The 18596-nt window shown below is 44.3% G+C and overlaps 1 protein-coding gene across 6 annotated transcripts in view; it reads left to right on the forward strand.

The window, feature by feature from the left end:
* The window catches only part of LOC139103327 (broad-complex core protein isoforms 1/2/3/4/5), a 100640-nt gene that overhangs the window by 68974 nt on the left and 13070 nt on the right, over nt 1-18596 (forward strand). For 5 of the 6 annotated variants that reach the window (XM_070657879.1, XM_070657877.1, XM_070657880.1 and 2 more), the window contains 2 exons: nt 905-1032; nt 1978-2326. In XM_070657879.1, the coding sequence (XP_070513980.1) occupies nt 2096-2326 (231 nt within the window). In that variant the 5' untranslated portion in view covers nt 905-1032; nt 1978-2095. The remainder of the gene's footprint in view (nt 1-904; nt 1033-1977; nt 2327-18596) is intronic. The other variant, XM_070657882.1, reaches the window with a different exon arrangement.

Below are 18596 nucleotides of genomic sequence, written 5' to 3' on the forward strand. Positions count from 1 at the left end.
TAAACTTAATCTGATAACCGGACAAAAATACGTAGCTCGTTATTTAGGCGAGTATTATTTTTAACCTAAATTGATCTAAGATCTGCGATAATACGCAGTTTTTTTTTTTTTTTTTAGAATATTTTAGATTAGATTTAGGCGGTCTAAAAATACCAATGAAATTGGTGCGCTCTGAATTATTTTAACATTTTTTCTTTATTATATTTACTTATTAATTATTTTATAAAGGCACAAAAGTTGTAAAAATATTACTACTGTCAGGACACTTTATTGAAGCCTTGCTAAGCAGCAAAAGAATCATTGCGCGAAGAAATAACGCTTGAAATTCTACGCTCGATAAATGATGCTGGAATGTAACGTTTTCAGAAAATGTTGCGGGAAAGATTATTTTTATACACCGGTGAATAGAGAGAAGCAGCGAGCGATAAAAAAAATGAAAATTAAAGAAGTTTCCCTTCCGAAATTCCAGGTCTTTACACGTTTCCAATATAATTTTGTCGAGTTTGTGCCGCGGTAGCTGTGGGAACGTACGAAACACGACCTTCCTCATGCCTCATTGAAAATTGATTCCGAAATTCTAGCGGTTTCAAATCCCCGGTTTAACGCGCCGCACAGGCGCTAATGCGAATATCTCCCGCGAGCATTGCCCATCACCGTTATCGTCGAGCAACTCGAAATGAATGAATCTAGGCCCTCCAATCGCGCTTGTCGATCTTATTAATCCACCGGTTATAATCTACCGGTTATAATTCACTGGTTATAATCCGCCGGTGACTGTCGTCTCCGTTCGAACATGCGAGAACGCGCCGCTCGTCGTATCGCACGTCGATCTTGGTCGCGTGCTAATCGATGTTACAACACTCCGGAACGTGTAATAAAACGAACGCGCTTGTTTGTGTTACAGGTGAGCTGAACTGCCGGCCGAAGGAGGAAATCGCTCCCAAGAACCTGGTTTATGCGCGGGAATTGCGGAGGGAAGAACGAGCATTCCCTCGAGTCTAATCCTGAGCCACGGGTTCGAACACTTGCTTAGTAAGTAGTCAAAATGAGCAATCGCCCGTCGAGATCTCCGCAAAGACACGCGAGACCGCGCGAAAGATCTGTCAAGTGGAATTAAAGTTCAAATTAAGGTAAAGCGAGATTTTTCGAATCCTCGCCAAGCCATCTTGTTTTAAACTTCGTATTGATATTTAAATTTAATAGTAAAATAATATACTTTTATAGTCATTTAGAAGTTGCATAAAAATGAGCTAAATCGATAAAAAATTTGTGATAAAACACATCTTGCATTATTTATTCTTTTTTTTTTTGCACTAATTAAATTAATTACGCTATCTGCGTTAGTCGAATGTAAAAAAAAATGTCGCTGCAGGGTTCAGTGTTCTTCGCGGAGTATCAGTAACGGTACGAAAAGCGATATGTTCCTGAGCATAAACATTCTATCGGAATGAAGAATAAAGAAGGAACGATAACGCGATAAACATTCACGCACGGTTATCCTATCCGATGGGGCTTCTTTCCTTCCTTTGGCGACGGTAAACTTCCTGCCGGCCCGATACCGGTGCGACAATGACCGGTCGGGCTATATCTAACGCGTGTTCCGGCGCAGGGTCGCACGAACTTACGAAACGCACAGATTGTTTCGCCGTTCGCCTACAATTTTTTTTTTTTTTTTTTTTAAATCTTTTATTCCAACAATTCATTAATCTTCAGATCAAAAATAAGTTTCTAATTTTTCCACGCAACTGTCGACCAAGTTCTTTTTTTTTTTTTTTTTTTTTTTTTTATCAGAACGCAAACATCTTCGATAAAAAAAAATTTCCAGATAGCCAGAGAGAGATAATTAGATAAACGTTGTCGGTCTGGAAAGAATTGCGTGCCCCGGCGGGCCAGTCCGTTTTGACACCTCTCGAAATTGCCGTGAAAATCGAACCGATACCGAGGCGGCCCTTGACACCCGTTCTCGCGACGTTGCAGACATTGGCGGGACGCAGGAGGAAACGCGGGTGGGCGACGAGAGTACGGTGAACCGGAAGCGTACGCGACGGTGGCCGGCTCGGTCGAGGAGGAGTTCGCAGCGGCGCCTGGGCCGCGCATGCTTCAACAACGAGGCCGTACAGCACCCGCGACGACACCCGCTACGGCAGCCGGCTCAGCATCGTCATCCTCTTCATCTTCATCCACCACCATGTTCCCGCAACAGTACTGCCTGAGATGGAAGTACCATCACAGCAACCTGCAGACCATGTTCTCGCAGCTGCTCGAGCGGCAGGCCTACTGCGACGTCACGCTCGCTTGCGAGGGCAAAACGTTGCGAGCGCACAAGGTAAACAGAGCAGAGATCATCGCGATAATGACGTGAACGTCAACGAGGCGCTTTTCCATTATCCCACACGCGCGTGCCTTAAAAAGTCACGACATCGCGATTTGAAATTATTATCAACGTATTATCAGTGTCTTCGAATTTGTTTTGCTTCGTTGAAAAAACAGAATGCAAACGAAGTATATGAAGAAATGCATATGCGGGAGAAAAGTAGATTATTTTTTTTTTTTTTTTTTTCTTTTCTAATATCTTCTGGCGTTAACTTTGGAATTGATGGATAAATTTCTTTAGCGAGAGAAACTTAAAACTACAGCACACTTTTCAAATAATCTTATCTTGAAAAACCAAATTTTTTTTTAAAGAAAATTAGTAAGAATTAGTGCGTGCAATTTCTTTAATTATTCTAATCGCCTACGATTAATTCGTAACTGATGGCTGCTTGATATCGCACGCGTGCTCGATCGCTGTGTAAACATGAATGGGTGCATTAGCGGGCCGATTAGCGATTCGCCGTGACGATAACCGTTGGTCGGAAAACGCGTGTCGCGGACGCCGCTGGTTCGATATGGGCACCGGCGATATAAGAAGTCCTATCGCGAAATGGAGAAATTAGTCGCGAGTGATTCAGGATACGTGGAAACTCGATTTCCGGAATTTCGCTGTAACGTGAAATTGGATTTATGACTGAAACTCGATAAGTGGAATTTCACAATTCGATTTACGGGAAATATATAATAAAATTGCCATTTTCCTCGATATTTCATCTCGAATCCGGCTCGAAACGAGCCCCAGCCCCCTTGCGCCCGCATCGCGAGAGTTATCTTGTCAATTTTCAATTAAAATAATCGAGCCGATATAAGCTGCGCGGCGGTGCTTGCGCGCGTATGCGACCGAGTCGTATTCGTTCGTCGCTAATTAGAGCCGCGTCCTTGCGACTTCGCTTCTCGTCAAAATGCGGCTGCCGCGACGAAATAACTCAGTTTTCCCTAACTCGGAGGTCCTCGGAGGGCTAAGTTTTAACCGTCCCCGAAATTTCGTCAAACTCCGTCTCTTGCAATTTCTTTTCAAGCGCATCGCGAAAATGACATTTTCTCATCGCGCACTTATGTATGTGCAAGGCAATTCGCATCGACCGTTATTTTCCCTCGGAGGTGAGCACTTTTCGAAATTGCCGAATCCAAAAATGCCGGGCGAGTGTACCGCGATATATCGCCCGCCCGAGAAGGCCGTAATATCGAAAAGTAGCATTCTTTTCTGGCGAAACTGAATATTCCCTTTAGCACGTCTTTGTGATAAATCGCATCTGGGATATCTATCGTGCAGAGGGCACCCTTTCTTCTCCAGTTAAACTGAATATTCCCCTTAGCGTTTCCCTCTTGACAAATCATGTTTAGGATGTCTTTCGCGCGACAGTTTTCCTGGCGTGACTCTTCGTTCGCGACGGCTGCGTTTAGCGAAGAAAACTAATCAATCAGAGCGCTCCAGTGGATTTTCTTTTTTTTTTTAACGCTATTGATATCTGCACTTAAATCCAGAAATGAATCTAAAGAGAGAACCAAGGACCACTAAGTGCTCGCTGATCAGTTTTCTTCTTCGAACGCAGATATTACGATGAAAAGAGTCACATTAGGATACTCTCTGCATCAAAGACGACCTGGATGGGATTTATCTAGAGGGAAATACCAAGGGAATATTTAGTTTGCCTAGAGAAAAAGCCACTTCCCGAAATTATGGTCTTTTTGAGATAATACATCGCGATATGTTTGGCTGGGGAACGGTAATGACTTTTGACTCACATAATATCGAATTCTAATTTCCTTTCAATGCAAATCGAATCTATTGTCACGTCCTATTGTTTAGTTTATTTAACAAAATTATTAAACGCTGGTTGCGCATTATTGATTTAAAGTTTATCGAGCATATTATTTATTTTACATTTCTCAGATGTATTACATATGTTCGTGATTTATAAGCAGTTTCGAGGCACACGATGATGTAAGTCATTTATGACTTGGAGATCTCGAGATAAAATCTAGCTTAAAGAAGTCTTAAATATAAAATCGGATCGTAAATAAACGGTTTTAAATTATAAAGAGACACGACTTTCGATTCTGTCGCGAATATAGAATAGCTCTGTATTGCGCAACTCTGCACGACTGTTTCCAATAGCATTATTTATGCGCTTGTCTCATACGTAAAATTTTGTACGCCCACTATTAGAACCGGTGATCCGGATTACGGTGCAGGGGCCTCGATAGGTTGCCTGCATCATCAATCGCGGTTGATGTTCAAAACAATTTCCGCGAGCGGGAGATCGCACGTTATTTCATCGGTCGCTAATTATAGATGCGTAATCGGATCCCCCGGGTGAAATCGTCGGATTGACACGTGACGAGTGTCCAGGTGGAGATGAAACGCAGGAGAACTTGGAGAGCTGCGGTAAGGGCAGTGCCATCGCGATCACTCACCCCTTCGCCCCTTGCCGTTCGACCTGATGGAGACGACCCGACTCCTGATAATTGGATTCTATTCCCGGCCAAAAAACCCGGACGATCTGTAGCAGACGACGAATGCAATCCCGTCCACAGACTCCCGGACCTCTTGCTCTTTTTTTTTCTTTTTCTTTTTCGCGTACACGTGTCTCCCGTTTGCTCCCCCTATCTTCCCGCCCTTCTCGCCGGCTCGGTTCTACCTGTCCCTCGCCCCGTCTACCTTCTCAACCCCCTTCGCGTTTTTTTGCGTGCTCCGTGGTTCTTTTCCCATAGCGCGTCGTGCAGAATTTCCTCGATTCGTCTTATTGCACGTCGCGACGAGAGGAGGAAAGAGAGATCTGCCGACGGCACGAAGGACAAGGCTCGAAAAGGGACGGCGGAAGGGGTAAAAGAAGATGCAGAGAGGTGGGTTGGAAGAGGAGACGGAGAGACGAACGAGCCTCGCCGCCTGCCTCGTAGAAACATAAAACTTAACAAACGATCAATTTTCTGTTCTTTGTTTCTTACCGGGGTGGAACTACGGCATTTCGCCACTCACCCCTGCCCCCGCGCCCCTCGCTCGTCGGAGTATCCCTCCCTCCTCTTTATTACCCCCTTCCGCGGCCGCTCCCGCGTGCGCTTCCACCCTGTTTCTTCCCCTCGCCGGTTCCCTCTTCCTCATTCCCTGTTCTCACCCCCCTGTGTCCTCCGCCGCTTTCTCCTCCTTCTCCTCCGTCTCCTTCTCCACCTTTTCCTCTTGCTCCGTTTCGTTCCTCGCGTCTACCTCTCTCGCTCTCTCTCTCTCTCTCTCTCTCACTATCTTTCTCTCTCCGGCGGCCTGTGCGTCGAAACGAGCCGCGCAGAGGAGAGGCACTCTATCAAAGTAGAGTACGTTCGGCTTGGTTTATTTTTTACTTTGGGAGGGGTCCAAATTGTAAAATCAATACTTCCTCCTAAATTTAGAATGCCGCCGACGCCGCCGCCGGCACAATGCGCGCCGGCTTTTTCATTTCTTTCCCCCGTAAGCGCGCGTCGCGGTGACTCGCCTAGCTAGTCCCCGACCCCCTCGTTTGCGTCTTGTACCCCCCTTTTGCACCGGGCGAAAGCTGACCGGCCGGCCGGGGTGCCGTCGCACCTTCGGCGACGCCTGCCGGTGACCTCGCGCGCGATAACATTTAATTAGAGTGTTAATATTTAAGACGGGGGATGTTCGGGAATGTACCCGTGTACCCTGAGCTTTAACGAAATTCCGGCCGTCCGGAATTCAAACGCTTCTTTTGCGGCTGTATTCATGCGTGGGCCCGATAAAGGATACTGCAAATAAAATAGCCTTTCACGTTTTCCTTTGAAATTGGCAAGTAAGACGAGAGAAAGGCGCCTCGTGCATTTTTGAATATGCGAAAATTGCCAAGGTATGCAAATCGCAAGAAGATTATTCGAAGAGTCGGAAATTGCTACTACGGAAAACGGAATATATATGAGAGGGAGAGGAAAAAAAAAAGAAAAAAAAAAAAAAGAATTTTGCCCGGCAAAATTAAGTCGACAGGAGATCACCTGAGCTGAAGGAGCTAATATATATCGCGTAGCATTCAAGACGCCGTAGTGACGACAGTGGCGACGAAAACGAAAGGGACTGTCGAGGCGACAGAAGTTCAGCGCGCCAAGCGTCGAAGGGAAAGGGAAAAGGAAAGGGAAAGGAAAAGGGAAAGGGAAAGGGGAACGAACGGGGGCAGGGGGCGGCTTTGTGGACAGCTGTTTCCTCGTCTAGCACCACCTGCACCCGGCTCGCCTGTGCGTGCGAGACACATTTCGTGAAAGGAAAGAGACGGCCGCGGGAAAAGCTCGGCCCTTGATGACGCAGCTTTTCGAAGGCCCTTTCCCCTTCTGTTTCCGCGACTTATGAACTATTCTAGGTCGATAACCTCATTTAACTAACTTTGGTCAACGATCGCTCTGCCCTGGTAAACAAGCGGCGGGGAAAAAGAATTCCGGTGAACTACCTAGCTGAGAATTCAAAGGATTGTCTGTTGCGCATCGGCAGTTTTAATTGACCGACCGCTTTCTTTGTGAATCGATTTTACTCGCAATTTGAGAAGGGAGTTCTTTATTTCCCGATGTCACATCACCTTTATTATTTTCATGTACAATTTATATTATTTTTATAATTTTTATACTTTAAAATGAAAACTTATCGTTACCCGCACACACATTCTTTCTTTCGTTTCTTTTTCTTTTTTTTTTTTTTTTTATTATCACCTATCTCGTTAAAATTAGCTATTACCAATCTCGCCGGGAGATTGCTTCCGCCACTCGCGGCTGGAACTGTAACGAGCCGGGGAAAAAAAGATTTAGCGCGCCCATTATTGATGTGCGACTGGTTTTTACCTGTTAACAAGTCCGCCGTGAGACGAATAAACCCCGACGTAGCTGCCCGTGGAAAAAGACTCGCGCTTTGCGAGAACGATATACGCGGTGAAACTATAGCCGCCGTCGCTCGTCTTACTTCGAGCGGCGCGAAAAAAGGCCGTGAAACTTTCGTAATATCGAGCGATCCGGAACTTTCGAAAGGAGAAGATTCGTCCGTCGGCTCCTCTCGATACGATTGCAAAACCCGCGGCAAAAACGCATCTCCCCGGGAGAGAGATAGACACACTTCGTACGATGGTTATCGCCCTGTACTCGTCTTGTATTCCCGCCGGGCCGAGCTCTCGGAAAATTTCTATCCCGCACGATTGCCTGGCGAGCGAAAGAAAAAGAGGAAAGCGAGAGGTGGCACTTTTCAGATGCTTTAAACGATGCGAGGTCCAAAAAAGAGGAGAGGCTCGGCAACAAGAAAATCCTACATTCGCTCGCGCAGAATATTCTCTCGCGTGTCCTCGCTTGATTCCGCTTTTGATACCGCGCTGATGTGCGCGAAACACGGCAGGACGCGAGGCGCGTTCTGCGGGAATAATTAATTTTTCCGCCCTCGGGATTTGGAATCTCTCTACGGCACGGAAGAATAAATGGACCCTTCGACGTTGCCCGCGATCGAACAACTCAGTTGTGTTTTTAGTTGTCGGATATCTCGGCACAGGCGATATCGCGCTTGATAAAAATACTCCGCGGTGACGTATTCTTGCGTTTTGTAACGAGATGCTGCTCGAATTAAACGATTGCTAAAAAATATGACGAAAACGAATTGTGTTTGTTACGCGAGCGAAACGTAGCTTTTCTTTCAGTAAAGCACTCGTCGTCACACCTACGCTTTCAGCGACATCAACTTTTATCATTGAGCTCAAGTGTGCGGATAAACAACTATATTATGTATCATCCAGATGACTACGTTTAATACTCTTTTTTTCTTTTTTTTTGTATGAAATTATATTAATTTCCAGTTATTACTCGGACCGACAAAAAATTCTATTAATCGAAAGATCTATATACGTCACAGGTTGAGAAAAAGTCGCAAAGCGTACGCAAAAAGCTGGACTTGCATTTTTACTTTTTCCGCGAGCGGCGTAATTCTCTAAAATAATCGCAAAAAGCGACACGCACGTCTTATCGCGCCGTTATTAATTGCAGCTGCGGAACGCAGCGTCATCGAAAGGGAACATCAGCCAAAGAGTACGCGGTTCTTTTCTAAGTCGAGACTCTCGGGAGCGTAAAAATACCAGTTACCATTTGGACTATGCAACGTATCGCTTTTTTCCGATGACTACGTCTCGTTAATCGCGGTTCCCCACCCGCGGTTGTAACCGTGATAATGCTTTCCGGGAATCTTTTTTTAGCGCAAACGACCTAAACCAGAACCGACTGAATTACTCAATGTCTGAGTGAGAGAGACGAGAGCGAACCTCTCTGTCGTACTTGAACGGATTTGTTCTTCGAGCGCGCGCTAATTAATCAAATCGTCACCTGTAACGAATAATTATCGGACTTGCGATTACTAATGACCGTCCGAAAATTGCATTTAAAGCTCCCTTTTAAACCGACCTATTTTTAAATAACTGCTTTTGTAGATTTCACGATACTTGAATCCATTTTCTATTAAAAGTAACCATTTAACCAGACATGTTTTTCCAGTTTCTTTTCCATTAGAAGTAGCTATAAGTGGAACCGGTTATTTCTGCGTATAATGAGAAGTCCTTTTTTTTTTTTTTTTTTTTTTTTTCTTTTCAAACGTACAAAAGCAGAAAGGAACGAGATGGAGTAAGATTTTATCGTTGACTATTAAATATATTCGGAGCGGGCGGTTTGTTCTTCGCCACGAAACGCCACAGAATTTGAGGAACCTTCGCGGCGGATCCTTAAAAGGCGGTATAAATGCGCGATGTTTAATTTTAAATAATACAAAAATACGATATGTGATTTTCGCGGAGTAAACTTTTATTTGCCCGCTGCCGGCCGCGGCTTTATTACAATTTAATTGCTCGCCTTTTGATACGCAATTGAAGCGCGAAACAAACATTCGCGGGAAAGAACTAATTTATTATGATGACATTGTGGGGAAACAGTTTTTCGCCCGATCGTGCAGCCCGCCGTGCGACAGACGCGGGAATTAATTCCGATTTATAAATATTACGTCGCGATGTCAAAGAACGCAAAATACCCTAGATCGAATTGATTACCGTTCGCGAAAAACCAGCGACTCGCGAATTATCAAAGCGGCTTATCGTTATGCAAAAATCAAAACAGGGACATATATTTGCGGGTGAAGTATGTATCTCCATTATCTCCGTTAGATCAGGACCAAATTAAAATTATTCTGCGCTCCAAAAGAACGAGAGCATGTTTATCCGCGGCTAACAAAGTATCTTTACAGATATCACAAAATAATGCACTCAATAACGTGCGTTCCGTGCATAAATTATGCGTGCGAGATGTTTTTCGCTCCTCCACGTAAACAAAAAAAAAGTGATGTGCAACATGTTTGTACAATTATATTGTTTAAGAGGAGATTTTACGAGCCAAGTAAAGAGAAATATAAAATATTTAAAAAAAAAGCAGTTTTAAATATAATGATACGTTCGAGGCATATATACGTATTAATATCTTCAAAGTGAGCCCCACAAAGCGTAGGCTTTTTTTATTCGCTGGCTGGTCGATTGACGTCACGTAGCAAATATATACCTAAAACGATGATCGTGTCTCGACGTAGGGCGGAGTTCGAACCCGATGACAGGCGATATTTCGGTCATTCGCAGCGGGGGAAGATTACGGGCCGACCGGAATATGTGTGTTAATGTTAGTTAGTTACGTATCGACCGCGCGAAGAGAGAGAGAGAGAGAGAGAGAGAGAGAGAGAGAGAGAGAGAGAGAGAGAGAGAGAGAGAGAGAGAGAGAGAGAGAGAAATAGATAGAAGCAGGGGAAAAAAAACGACAGTGGGATTCCGCGCGTTCTCGACCGTAACGATATCTACGTCTCGTTCTCAAGATGCACACCGGGTATTACCCCGGTGCGTTGCGGGTAATTATGTGCCGGCGGCGTACCGAGGGGGCTGCCAGGTGCTAAGGTCGTTAAACCCGGACATCCTGCGTTCTAAAAACGCGACAGGCCTCCCGCTAATTGCACAAGTAATAATACGATTTGACGCTCCCGCCCGGAATACGCGCTCTCGAATTCGAAGCCGGCTTTACTTGGGAATCGACCTAAAAGATGCGCGAGTCCAAGTTTCCAGGCAAAACCGCTTCCGTTCAGCTTCCCGCGCGTTAAACAATTAACTGAATTACAATTTTCCCGGGGCCCATTTAGAACGAGCCGGCAAAATATCAATAATTTATTTATTAAACAATATTTAATTAAGTAATAATAATTTTTTAATGTCAGTCCTCGGGTTATTGAATCCATTCATGGGCGTTATCAAGGTGTTCTCGAAACGATACACCGGGGTACCGAGAAAAAGGTGATAACCCTGTAGCTCTTATCCGCTCGAGTTTTCGAAACCGAGGAGCTTCCGCACGTGCGCTAATGGGATTTTACGAGCGACGCGTGGCGGAGGAGAGATCGTTTCGCGAAATTAACACTCGTCGGCGCGGGTGAACTCGTAAAAAAGTATAATCGATATTTTCGTACGGGCGGGTGAGTACATTTCTCTCCCTCGTCTCGCTACACACATACACGTGTACGCTCGTCGTTTCTCGCTCGCTGACTCACTTCTCATTCACCGACGTTCATTCCACCTCTTTATCTCCCCACCTCGTCTATTCGACTATTTTACTCTACCCGCTGATGAAGCGGATATATCTCCCGCCCCCTCTCGTCCTAAGGGCTGACACGTGAATCACCCGCTCACCCTCTCCTCCCCCCGTACAACGCAAACAGCCCTTCTCCGCACGTTGACAGTGCGCGGCGTGAGAGATTAATTTGCTTCGCTCGTATCTCATGCGCGCTCTAATATTTATCGGGGCTTAATATTTTACATTAGACTAACGGCCATTTCGCGTACACGTCCCGCCCGTGTCAACGTTCATTTACATTACGCGACACGTGCACGCGGCTCGCGACGTTCCGTTTCGCCGCGAAAATCGACGACGAGCCATTAGCACGTGGGAAAAAAAAAAAAAAAAAAAGAAAGATACATCGTGAAAATCATAAACCATACAGAGGTGGAGTTTTCAAAAAAGCGGGGAGAAAAATCGAAACCTCGAGTACACTAATTAAAACTGGATTTTTTTTGTTTTATCTTTTATATTTGATCCAAAGCTGACGTTTTGAATCTTCTAGCGACAATATTTAAAAAATTATATTCGACATTTTAATATTTCTCGTAATAACGATCGAGAATGTTATAAAATTATATACAACTTTTCATCTTCAAATCTAATTTGCTATCCAGTTTTCAGAAGCGACATGTTGTTTGAGACTGTGTATACGAGTTTTGCGAGGGTCGAAAATATTGGCCGCCCGCGCACGCGGATTTAATTAAATCGGTTGGATTTTAAAGTTTAAGGAATGCCAAACGTTATGCGTCCGCTACACATTTTTACCTGTAAGCAGTGAAATATAGACCGAAATTACACTTGTAACTCCGCCCGCGTTGCAATTAGAGAACGTGAGTTCTGCTTCTCTCGTGCAATAAAAAAAAAAAAAAAAGAATACAACGCAAAGTTATAAATGTAGGAATTAAAAGGAGATGAAAGATAAAGTAGTGCATTGCGCGGAAGAAGTAGGTTATTTCAAAACACACATGCAAAATGCAAATGCAAAATACGGAGGATTACAAAAATTCCTTGCGGTTACGTAATTTTATAATATAATCCGCCCTCGATGGAGTTTTGCAACTTTCGCGGCTTTAATTACCGGAGTATAAATTGCCCGAAATAATAAACCTCCCACGGAGAAGAAAAATAAGAGAAACAGATTCAAACCTGCAGGGATCGTCGATAAATAAAAATAAGATGAAATTGAAAACTGACGATTTTTGGCCCACGGCTGTATAACACCGCCGCTGATAATTGGAGACGTCTCGGGGATTATTCGATTCGGGAACGAGCGGCGCGGATTTCGGTAAATGAGAAACGCGGCACGCTGCGTGCAGGCGGAAAGTGTGTGTACGCACACCGGATGTCCGATGCATCGGTATTCGCGCATACTTCGGAGTTCGTTCGCTCTGAAAGCCGACGGCGAGGCCTCACCGGCGCATTTTCTTGCTCGTTAAACTCGCCGGGCGTGACGCGCTCGCGGCAAAACAGCGCGATCCGCGTGCGCTATTAGAAAATCCGCCGCGGCAGATAAGAAAATTTCTTGCGTCATTGCGAGCGGATACGCGAGACGAGGGCGAGATTTATTTCTCGTCCCCGCGAGATTAAAACGGCTGGGAGCACGGATCGGAGATCGTCGCGCCGATACCGTCGACAGGTTGATATAAATGCACGCAACTTTCCTAATTGAAGGCATATCCGCGAAGATTACTGATAAGTTCTTAAATTTGTAAAGTTAAGAAACGTGAACTGCAGAAAAAGAAAGAAAAAAGAAAGATAAACCTTAACCGATTAGATTTTATTTCAGAACGTGTTAATTTTTACTTTGATATATTTATTTTACTTTTACTTTTTTTTCTATTTCATTATATTTTAATCTTTATACGTATAACACATGTTAGTACTAAATGGGCTATCATTGACACTTATACAATTATTGGAATTTCAACTTGACATCTTAATTACGCGATTAAAAATTTTAATAATAAAGCGTTATTGATAAAATATTTTATAAAATTGGATAAAAACTTTTTTTTTTTTTTTTTTAATAAAAAAGCGAAAATTAAAATACAAAGGTTTTACGATTTTTTACGAACCACGCGCACTAAATATGTATACGTACGAACATGCATATGTATGTTTGACGGTTTATTCAAGCATATTAGGTATAAAGAATATAGTGTTCTTTCTTTCTCTGTATACCTACTTCCGGCTTCCTCTCTCTTCATTTATCTCCTTTTTTATTATCTCTCTTCTCTTTATTCGCTTATTTCACGTAACAATAAAAATTCACAAATCTTATTCCTTTTTGCATTTACGGTATGACCTCTCTCAGAAATTCCAAGTCCTAACCGCATCGACGGCTGTTATGCGTGCACAACTTCAAGAGACCGGAAGTGAGCTATAGCGACGATTAAATTAGCAAGGACCGTAATCCATATGCCGTAATTCAACCTTCCTTCCACGCTTGCGAATTCGTTTCGCGAAAGGTTTCCGGGATGGAAACGTGTCGCGTAGCGTATATAAACGTTATTATATAATTCCGGGAAATCGAAATTTGGTGGCACCGTCTACCATCTCTCCACTAACATTCCACGAACATGATTTCGCGACTCGAACCGAAATTCCTTAAAACAAGTTACCGGGTATCGATCGTGCAATTTTGTGCATGTGGAAGGTACTATCGCGGCAATCGTTTTTCGGCTTTCCTTTTTTCCCACGCTGAACTACGAGCGGAAATAAATTCGGAAACCAAAATTACAGACACGCACGCACGATAGGAGTTTCCTCATTCGATCGAAAAAAAAAAAAAGCTTTACTCGTCATTTTTATTTTATTTTTTTTTTTATGTAGGTAGGTATATTTCCCTTTTTTCTTTTTTTTTTTAAACGTGTGGGAATTCCCGGAATGGATTATCGTCTCGTATTCCTTCACTCAGAGCCTTCAATTCATCACATCAATCTTTTATTAAACCGAGGCGGGAGGAGGGTTGAAACGTCGACTACTCGAGTCAGCCGCTCTTGCAGCCACGTGTTACATTATTTTTTATCCCTTTCTTTTTCGCAATCCAGCGCTTTTGCATTGTACAGCGAGAATAATACAAGGATACTCACAATTATTCAAACTTTGCTTTTTTTAATTTTTTTTTAATTGGCGTCTGTTTTACGCGAGTTTTTATCCGTGATAAGGTAAACACGCAATCTCTCGAAAAATGTCGCTCTATGTTCGACCGAAAAATTGGACGACCCTATCCGACGGTTTTCGTTAATTTTTGTCTCGCCGGCGACGCGTACGATGAACTTTCCGCGGGAAGAAGGATACCGGTCGGCCTCTGAAATGGAAATCGCGCGTATGCATTATTTATGGAATTATGTAAGGCCGTTTTTCAGCCCCGGGCCGATTTACGAGCGCATGAACGCGAGATCTCGCTCTCCGCTTCTTTATCTGAATTCCTGTCGCTAGTCTAGTCTTGCCGTTGTCGTGAAACACGTCAGCCATTCTCATTCAACATTCGAATCCCGAATCGCTTTCATTTCCTTTATCGATGATAATGCAGTTGAGCTAGACTCGATTCGCAGTACAATGTAATTTCCGTAATCCGCGACAAATTAATGCGAGGATCCTTTGATCCGCGTGAAGAACTATTGCACACTGCCGACAGGACTCTTACACTATTTTTTCTTTTTTCTTTTTTTTTTAAATTGCAATTTATTCTTCCTATTCCTTTGAATTATCATTTAATTCTTCTCATTAAAAACGTACCGTTAACTGTCGATGTTAATTACCTAATTAACTAAAGATCTATTGAAGCAAGATCCATCGAGAGTTTAATTTAAGATTTCGCCATTTCTTTATCCCTGAAAATCGGCTTTCAGTGCGAAGCGCTTTATTTTGATTCGATTACAAATTTATATTATTATTCGCCTGACGTACAATTATTCTGCTTTCTCTGCGTCGCCACTTTGTCATTTTCAGGAGGGAAGAGTCGCAGCTCGAACAATCCGCGCTCGAAGGGAAACAATAAGAACGCGCTGTATAGAGTGACACGTTCATCGCGGTTAGACAATCGTTCGCGAAAACGATTTGCGCAAAGCTCCGGGACGAGCTCCGGGAAGGATCGGCGCCTTGGAAAAAAAAAAAAAAAGAAAGAAAGAAAAAAAACGGGTTCGTTAAGTTTCTTGTCTCGATCCCACCCGCGCGTCAGACACAAAAAGGGTATCCCTTTTTCCTTCCATCCCGCCTCTCCTCTCTCCGTTTCTTGCCGCCTCATCCTCTCTCTCTCTCTTTCTTTTTTTTCTGACTCTCACTCTCTTCCGCCCGCTCTCCGCCTTCTCCTTTCCTTCTACCGGCACTGTCGTTCGTCTGCCAGAAACGGGAAACGCCTAAACTATCGATCGAATTACATAACTGCCGGCGGGGGCCAGTAATCTCGTTTTTATAACGAACTCCGCCGCGCAAGTGAAATGTCCCTGGGACGTAGTTACGGACGTTATGAGTTATGGTCTTTCTGGACGTTTACGAGCGCGCCTTTTAGCGGGGAAGTCCGTCGCCGATACCGAACAGCGATAAATAATTACAATTGATAATTACAGCGGTATCCTAGATCCGGGCACGCAAAAATTGACACTCGGAAGATAGACCAAGTTTCCCTAACCCATTCTGCCGATATAAATAATCTCGCCACGTGTCCATAGAGAGTTCACGCACCTGTTTTCACGCTTGGAAATTTTTTTTTATTTTATATATTTTTTTATTTACTAATTTTCTTGATTTAAACGGCGTATATTTTCTTCAATAGCGCCGGCATAATAAACGTCATGATTTTTTTTCTCCGGCGGAAAGTGAGATATTTCGCTGGTTTTTGCTTCCCGAGATCGTCACTCTTTCCCTAGCACCGATATTTATCGATATTTGCAGATTTCGATATCAATGCCTCCGTTCTTCGCCCGACGCGGAATTTCCCAACGCGATAACGCGTCGTGTTTTTCTTATCTTGCCGGCGCTTTCGAGAACTTTCCGACTTTTCTGAACTCGCCGATTTGCGAGTATCGGCATAATCCGCGGAAGATGGAAATTCGGGGGGAGGGGGAGGGAGGGAGGGCTAGGATAAGTAATCCCGTCCGACTTTGCCACCACACGTAAAGTCGATTTTCTAGAATATGCAAAATAACGGAGCATTACTTATTCGATGTCTGCGACAGATAACGTAATCTAAAATGTAAAACACGAATAATAGAAAATTATTCTTTATCTCTCTCTCGGGCGTGCACGAAATTGTTACGGCTACACTCTCGTTCTTTTTTTGTTTTTAATTTTTTTTTTTGTATTGGGATTTCCGGATGTGAAAGCGTTGTTTTTGCGCAAGGGCCGCTTAATTGTAAAAATCGTAAAGATTAAAATTTCAGAGTACCAGCGTGATTTTTCGCAAATACCAACTCGCCTCGCATCGAACGTTTGCGCCGCGGGCAATACTCGTCATTACAACCCCCTCTCGGCTCCCCCGCTCATCCTCCCGCGCGATACGCTTTTATATCGATTCATATAAATAACTGGAATAATGTCCGGTCGAATAAATATTTATTGCGCGCCATTACGAATGTAAATTTCCGTCGGTATTCCGCGTTTCGCTGCCGCGTTTCACCGTAAAGCGTCTTGGGATCGATCGCACGTCTGTCATGCTTCCGCGTTTGTTATAGAAAAAAAAAAAAAAAAAAAACAGGAAAGAAACGACGAGGGAGGGAGACAGAGGAAAGAGACCAGCAAAGGGGGATCGACAAATTTGACGAAGCACCCTCTTTTTCCGCGCAAGCAGGGTCGTTCTCTCCGCCGCGCCGGTTTCTTCCATTTATATTTCTTTTTTTTTTCCTCTTTTTTTTTTTACTCTTGACGAAAGACGAAGCGCCGTTATGCACGATAAAAAGTTTAATGTCAGAAGACGTCGCGGACGACGGGAGGGCCGGGTGGGTGGGAGGAAGCCGGTGGCTGGGAGAGGGGCCGAGGGGGGGTGAAAGTGCCCGAGGATCGTAATGACTCGATATGAAACCCGGGCAGTGCAATTTCTTTCTTCTTCTGCCCTTTCCTCCCGCTCCCGCTCGTCTCGACGTCTTCCTCTTTTTTCATCGCAGTATTTCCCCATAAAAGCGCCCCGGCATAATAAAAAGCGTTATATAGCTGGCACTGAAAAGTAACGCGTCTATGCGTCTCTCTTCTCCCTGTCACCCCCGTGTTCCGCCCTCCCGCCTCCACCTCTGCCTCCTCCTCCTCCTCCCTACAGCCCCCTCCCTCCCCCCGGTCTTCACCCGCGAGACGGTCTTTTACGGCCTTATTTGCGGAGACGTAAAAATCGCGAAAATCAATACGGAACTTCTAACATTAAATATTCAGGCTATTGACTGGGCGGGGCCAAGTCAGACACTAGCCGCTCGCGGTTCTCCTGGCACCCCTCGTCTACGATGGAGGGAACGGAAAAATTAGCGAGAAACTGAGAGGCTCGATGGATTAACAAGAAGAACGACCACGCGGGAAAAAAAAAATTAAAGGGCAGAATATAAGTGAAAAGCGTGCGTGTGCTGATACGTCTTGAAAACGAAATAAAAAGACGCTGCCCGCAGCATAAAGAGTCAAACAGACTCTCTAATGCGTTCTCTATTCTTGTATCGAGATCATTATTCCAGATGGAAAAAAGACAAAGAAATGCCGCAACATTGAAAAAAGTATAAAAAAGTTTTTTGGAATAAAATAAAATAAAAGAAATTTGTGGGGTCTTCTGTGATAACGATTACGTTCTTAAAAATTTGAATAATTTCGCGGTTATTTGAAAAACTCGTGCCGTGTGACGCCTTTCTGACGATATTTTGCGGAGTGAGAGAAGACCCGACTGTCCGGAAACTCCCACGACATTCGTCGGGGCAAGATCTCGTACTAATTTGCCTATTCCCGTGCCGTGTGTACGCGGAAATACGCGCAGCGACATCGGCCAATTAGCATACAAAAGAGGCGCAATTAATCGAAGGCTGCAGCGCAAACAACACACGGTCGAGTGAGATCCTACGGTAGCTCGGAGAACGCTCGCGGCAAAAAGTCGCTCGGTATAAAAACGAATTTGAGTCCGCGATATCTTCAGCGCGATGGAACGTTCGATATTCGCGACAGGCGATCTCGCCAAATTTGCGAAAAATTGCGGAAATAGATATGCGAAAGATTAGCGCCGCGAAAATTGATGCCGTCCCGAAATCGGGGCATTACAAATCCATCGATCAAAGACGTACACTACTTTGTATAAATTTTCTTTAAAGAAGGGGGGGGGAGAATCTCTCGGAAGGGTTATAAACGATATGCCACGCCGCGGAGTAAGAATTCTTGAAGGAGGGCACCTCATTGACTTTCATGCCAGATATTTACGTCCGGACGGCTGGAGTTCGGGGGAGACGGTCTCGCAAAAATCCCCCGAATGCTCCAGGAATTCATATTTTATCGGATGACGCCCGATCCATACATTACGCCAGCACGCTCGTTACGCGCGTCAATACGACTTCCCGGATAATTCCATTTCGCCGGTAATTAATAATGATCGACGCGTCGCGCGGCTGTCGCCGTTGTGCGGATCGACGCGCGCGTGT

The sequence above is a fragment of the Cardiocondyla obscurior genome, linkage group LG06, assembly GCF_019399895.1.
Source record: "Cardiocondyla obscurior isolate alpha-2009 linkage group LG06, Cobs3.1, whole genome shotgun sequence".
NCBI lineage: Eukaryota > Metazoa > Arthropoda > Insecta > Hymenoptera > Formicidae > Cardiocondyla > Cardiocondyla obscurior.